The sequence below is a fragment of the Drosophila takahashii genome, chromosome 2R (assembly GCF_030179915.1).
Source record: "Drosophila takahashii strain IR98-3 E-12201 chromosome 2R, DtakHiC1v2, whole genome shotgun sequence".
Classification (NCBI taxonomy): Eukaryota; Metazoa; Arthropoda; class Insecta; order Diptera; family Drosophilidae; genus Drosophila; species Drosophila takahashii.
This window is the reverse complement of record NC_091679.1, coordinates 40,737,960-40,743,419: the sequence shown is the minus strand read 5'-3', so window position 1 is coordinate 40,743,419 and position 5,460 is coordinate 40,737,960. Positions and strand designations below refer to the sequence as shown.

The window sequence follows — 5,460 nt, the reverse complement described above, 5'->3', positions numbered from 1 at the left end:
TCTGGGAATGGCTAAGGGATCTCGAATGGGAATGAGAATTCACGGCTATAAGCGGGTTGTTCACATCTCTGAACTTTGCAAGGAATTCATTGGAATAATAAAAGAAGCTTGTGCTGAGTTTTGATGAAATTTATTTATTCGCCTTTTGATTAATAGTTAAAAGTGAATTTTCAAAGAAAGACATTATAAACATTTAAGGTTAAAGGCACAAAACAGGAAAATATAAATATTCTTGCCTAATAATTATTTATTTTTATCAATAACTTTTTGAGTCATTGAACCAAATCTTCGACATTATTTTTACTCATAATGCACTTGCACAACCTCATCACAAATATTTTCCCCTATCACATAGGATGCCTAACTCAGTACTCAAAAAATCCAATGAAATCTAAAGGAAAAAAGTCGGATTTTTCCACCATATTAGTTTCAGTTACTGCAATTACCGCGTAGAATTTCCACTGAACATTGTTTTAGTTCAGCCCCCCTATAAGAAAAAAAGGAATATACATGTTGGGGGAACCACCTTGAGGATCCGAAGAGGGAATTCATTGCTACCTAAAAATGGGAGACACAAAACTGTCAACGCCCCCTCTCCCCCTTCTTTAAGTCATGCACTATCTTCCTTTTTCAAATACATGTAAGCAGTTCCAGGGGTTTCTTAAAAAGTACTGGAAGAGCGGCTCAAATGACAGGGGATCATAAATCCCGTAGCTAAATTTAGAACGTGCGGAGGGTGGATGGGATCTCCGCAGGACGAGTGAGATCCCTGCGAGGACAAGGGCCATTGGCATTGCCTCTTTATGTGTGATTTTAACTAAGTTATTTTTCTGTTCTTTTTTCGCAAGGTTAATTCCCACACATGGTAATCAATGGCATGTGCTATGCGCCTAAGGACTGCAAATCTCGCTGCGCAGCGAAAAGGACCTCATGCCAGGGGACAAACCGTTTTCCAATTATTTTCCCAACATATGTGTGGGCGAGCGACTCGAGTCGACTCGTAAATGAAATGAAAACAATGCCAGGATTTTTCCGGGGTCCGGATCCTTTGCCACGATTTTCCCTGCCCTCCGACCGACTCTCCGAGGGAATAGGCGCCGGCAGTCCAAAAGATTTGGGATCTACCATTTATTTTGGCCTCCGCTATTCGGATTCATTCATCAGGCATCTGAAAATGGGCGTTCTGGCAACCAATACTCGTATAAATCAATTGTTCTTGAACTCCGTCCCTCTCTGTTTCTCTTGATTTCTCTTTCATTTGTGTATAGTTTTCCGCCTTAATTAGATGCGGAAATTCTTTGGAAATTCTGTGTTCGTTATACGACTATTGCCAGAAATATAAAATGGTGATTCGGGTTTATTGATCTATTTGGCCAGCCAGCAATTCTCTTGATTAATGGAATATTTGGACAAACATGAAAAAGAAAAACAAGCTGATCTCAAATGCATGTATTTGGATTCTGTATTCTCAAACAATTGTGAATTTAAAATCTTAAGCTTCATTGATTTTCTATTCTAACAATAAAACAAGTACTTTACATTTTGGTTTTAATATTATCATCCAAGAATTGCCAAATGGGTCTTCCTGAATTTTAGTCAATATTACTTTGAAATACACAAACTTTTTAAGATTAGCAAAAAGACAAAATCAAATTAAAAGAAAATAAAAAATTTTAAGGCAGAAAGTCCTATAAAAAAATTAAACTAAATAGTACGAATACCTTAAAAGTATTAGACTTCAATAATTTATTAAACATTTGTATACTAAAATAAACATAAAGTCTTATTTTTAATTTAAATCATATTTTATATTAAAAAAGAAGCAAAAATCGCACCTATTGATAAAAACAAACCTATTTTAAAGCGATAATATATTTTAGATATATTTGCAATTCATTTGAATCCAACAAATTTCTATAAAAAATAATTTTCGTTTTTTGCTGCTTTTTAATTTTTTTTGCGTTGCAAAGTAAATCAATTGGCAATGAAATAAATCATTCGAAAACATTTTCCATATTTTTGTCGATGTGTGAGTTGATCAAAATGAAACAAAGACTTACGCTAAGTGGATCAAATCCCCACACACTCCCCTTATCTTTTTCTCAAGCATGATGTCTCATTATCGAGAATAATCTTTCTAATACTTGTCGTTAATAAGTTCCAACACTTTGAAAATGAGTACTCCCCAGCTCCAAGAACGACAACCTGTCAACATGCATGCGATATGCCAATTTAAACCGATCCAAATACAAATCTAAATTTGTATTTACACAAGATGTGTGTGCAGATCTTTAAGAAGATCCAAAATAAGCTGCGCACAATGTATATAGAGCGGAGAGCACTAGCTAGCTGTCATTTAAAAAGCAATTAAGTCAACAACTATGAACGAGAGCGATCGCAGCGATCACATATGCCTTTGATGAGGAGGAGTCCAGTTCGGTTCCAGTTTCCCCAAAGACGGCGACTAAATTATCTGACTGAGCTAATTATGAGCATTTTAAGCACGCATTTTGGCGACATAAATACTTTGCTCAGTTTATATATTCGGTGGCTGGTATACTTTGTAAACAGTTTTTATGTTTTTGAACATAAATCAACCGGATGTGGATGTGTTGCTCCATCTCGCGGGCCCCGTCTGTCCGACTGTCTGTCTGTCTTCCCATGAACACCGAGCATCCATAGGATGCAATGTGTATATATCTCGCAAATATTATACATACAGTCCATCTGTCGGCGGAATGACGTTACGCTCTAAGTATGTCGACGTCGCTTCGATTGTCTTCGCTTTATAAGATACTTATAAGACAAAAAGTCCAGAAGACCGGGGATCGACCCCCCAGCGAAGACATTTTCGCGCCCAATTTAGTGGAGGGGACGAATCCAAAACCACATCGAAACGAAATGAAGACGAAGATATTGTGGGGGAAATACAAATGAATGAAATGCAAAATGGCGTCTGGTTTTGTTCATGGCTTTTCTTTCTTTGTTTCTTGGCTTGTTTCGTTTTTACAATTAATTTAGTTTAGACTATAAAATTAAATAGGTTTTAATCGTAGGTTTTAGACTTAGACATCTAATCGACACACGTATATATGGAAAGAGTGACAGAGAATTGAAGAGTGAGAGCGGCCAGGGCTCTGGAATTCACACGATAGTTGCTGCTGGAAGCCCCTTCTGGATCCTGGACAGGCGTATATGCATCTATTAGGCATATATATTCCCTATCAGGAGCTATGCCTTCTGGTGCTGGGCATCGCCCTCCATGCGCCAGACGCCAAAAAGATAGCTCAGCTTCTCGGGCGGGATGATGGGTGCTCCGTTGGCCTTTCGGAGGCATTTGAGATCGGCCTCGGCTCCATTTGCGGCGGCACTCAGTAGCGAACTGGCCGATGCGTAGCCCGTGGGCGATCCCTGGGCCTCCAAGGCCTTCAGCAGGGATATATCACTCGAGCTGAGCATGCGGCACAGGAAGTCGATGTATCTGTAAGTTGAAGAAAAGTCCTTGATTAGTTTTAGGTTTTGATTAAATGAGATATGCTATTATAGTCTGAAGAACCGAATACTTTTCGAATTGGTTCTATAACAGGATATTAGAATCCTATCGTTAAAAAATAGTTACTATAAGAAATAATTTTTTTCTTTTGACATAACTGTGATTATGTGCAAAATAAATTATGAACTCAGAATAGATCTTATTTAAATGTAATAGAAATTAAATCAACATTTTCCAATTTTCATTTTAAAACTGTAATCAATTATTGCAAATTTATGATGAAAATGAAAACTATCTAAAAACAAGAATATTGTTAGCTATAAAAATTTGGAAGAGTCTTTTTATATACGATTTTTTTACCAAGTGAGCTTTTTGGTGTCAAAAAAATAAGTGTTTTTTACAGAATCGGAGGAGATTTTTGGAAATGTAATATGGAAAAAAACCCAAAAGTGTTTGCAATATGATTTTTAAAAGACCAACTGAGCTGATAAAATTTTTATTAAATTCTTCTTCAAAATTGAAGGAGATTGGAAAAATTTTGAAAATACTGTTAGTAAGAGGCCCTATATTTTTTGGTAACTTCTTAGAAGGACATCTTACCTTGTGGCCAGTTTGAGGGTCTGGATCTTGCTGAGCTTGTCGCTGGGCAGAGTTGGGATGATCTGCTGCAGGGACTTGAAGGCATCGTTGAGGCTCTGAGTGCGCTGGCGCTCCCTCACATTGGCCATGACCCTCTGGTTGCTGAACTCGTCAACCTCCTCCGTTTTGCTGGGCTTCCTTTTGAGACGCCTTCGCGGCTTCCGGAAGGCCTTTCCGCCGGCATCCGAACCGTCGAGCAGGCTGCCAGCACTGCCATCATCGGCCAAACAGGCGGGTGACATGACGCCCCCATTGAGATCGCTCACCGAACTCAAGGCGTTGTGGCGGGCGTACTCCATGTCATCCCGATCCGAACTGGAATAGGCGCTGCCGTTCAGCGAGTTGGCCGGTTCATAGCCCTCGAAGCTTTGTCTATAGGCATTTTGGAAGTGCATTTGGGCGTGAGTCTGCTGGTGTTGCTGCTGCTGCTGTTGCTGTTGCTGCTGGGACTGTTGCTGCTGGTTGCTGTAGAGGGGCAGGAAGACCTGAGCCTTGTGCTCGGGCAGCTCCTCGTCGGGGAACTCAAAGTGCGAGTGCGGGGAGGTGCAGGTGCTCTGGACGCCAGGACAGGATTGGGCCGAGGCCACCTCATCCACGGTGGTGGGTAGGTAATCCACATAGATATGTTGCTGTTGCTGCTGCTGCTGTTGTTGCTGGTGGATTAGCTTCTTGTGCTCGGGCTGCATGGCCAAGGATCCTCCGGTCTGGCAATCGTAGTCCCCACTGCTCCTGGCCCTCTTGCCATGCTCATTCCAGGCGGAGCCACTTCCTCCAGTCTGCGAATCGAAACCATTCGGCGTGTTGTTGCTGCTGGTATTGTTGTTGTTCAGCTCCAGGCTGGCACTCTGGGCACTCTGATTGCTGCTGGTGCTGAGGACCTCGTTGCTGGGTATATTATAGTCGGTATCCTCCAGCTCCGTGATGCCATAGGCCGCATATTCCGAGGGTAAGGGGGCGTACTGAGGTTGCTGCTGCTGCTGCTGTTGTTGCTGCTGCTGGTGGGAGTGGATATGTTGCTGGTGCTGATGTTGCTGCTGCTGCAGTTGCTGGTAGCCCGATTGCATGTAGGCCTGCTGCTCCACCTGGATCAGCTTGATCACATTGTGCTGCAGCTCCATGATATTGGGCAATGTGGGCTTGTAGCTAATGTCCAGCAGCACTTTGGGCGACACCGAGCGAGCGCTCATCATTTGGTGATCTTTTTTGGTATCTGGCTAAGGCACTTCTTGAATTGGAATTTATTTTAGATTTAACTATATATTATTTTGAAACTTTGTATAGTTGGCACGCCCGCGTATTTGGTGGATCGGTCTGCTCGCACGCACTCA

General features: G+C 41.4%; 1 protein-coding gene across 1 annotated transcript; it reads right to left on the bottom strand.

Annotated features, from left to right (window-relative positions):
- Window positions 1-2,958: 2,958 nt before the first annotated feature.
- twi (twist family bHLH transcription factor) lies at window positions 2,959-5,460 on the bottom strand. The gene is made up of 2 exons (XM_017148075.3): window positions 4,094-5,460; window positions 2,959-3,481 (listed from the first exon to the last, which is right to left on the bottom strand). Exons 1-2 carry the CDS (start codon window positions 5,320-5,322, stop codon window positions 3,232-3,234), a joined length of 1,479 nt encoding a protein of 492 aa, XP_017003564.2. The 5' UTR covers window positions 5,323-5,460; the 3' UTR covers window positions 2,959-3,231.

Coding starts and splice junctions, on each gene's coding strand:
- twi (XM_017148075.3), bottom strand. CDS start 5,322: ATGATGAGCGCTCGCTCGGTGTCGCCCAAAGTGCTGCTGGACATTAGC. Junction 3,482..4,093: donor ACCCTCAAACTGGCCACAAG/GTAAGATGTCCT, acceptor TTCAACTTACAG/ATACATCGACTTCCTGTGCC.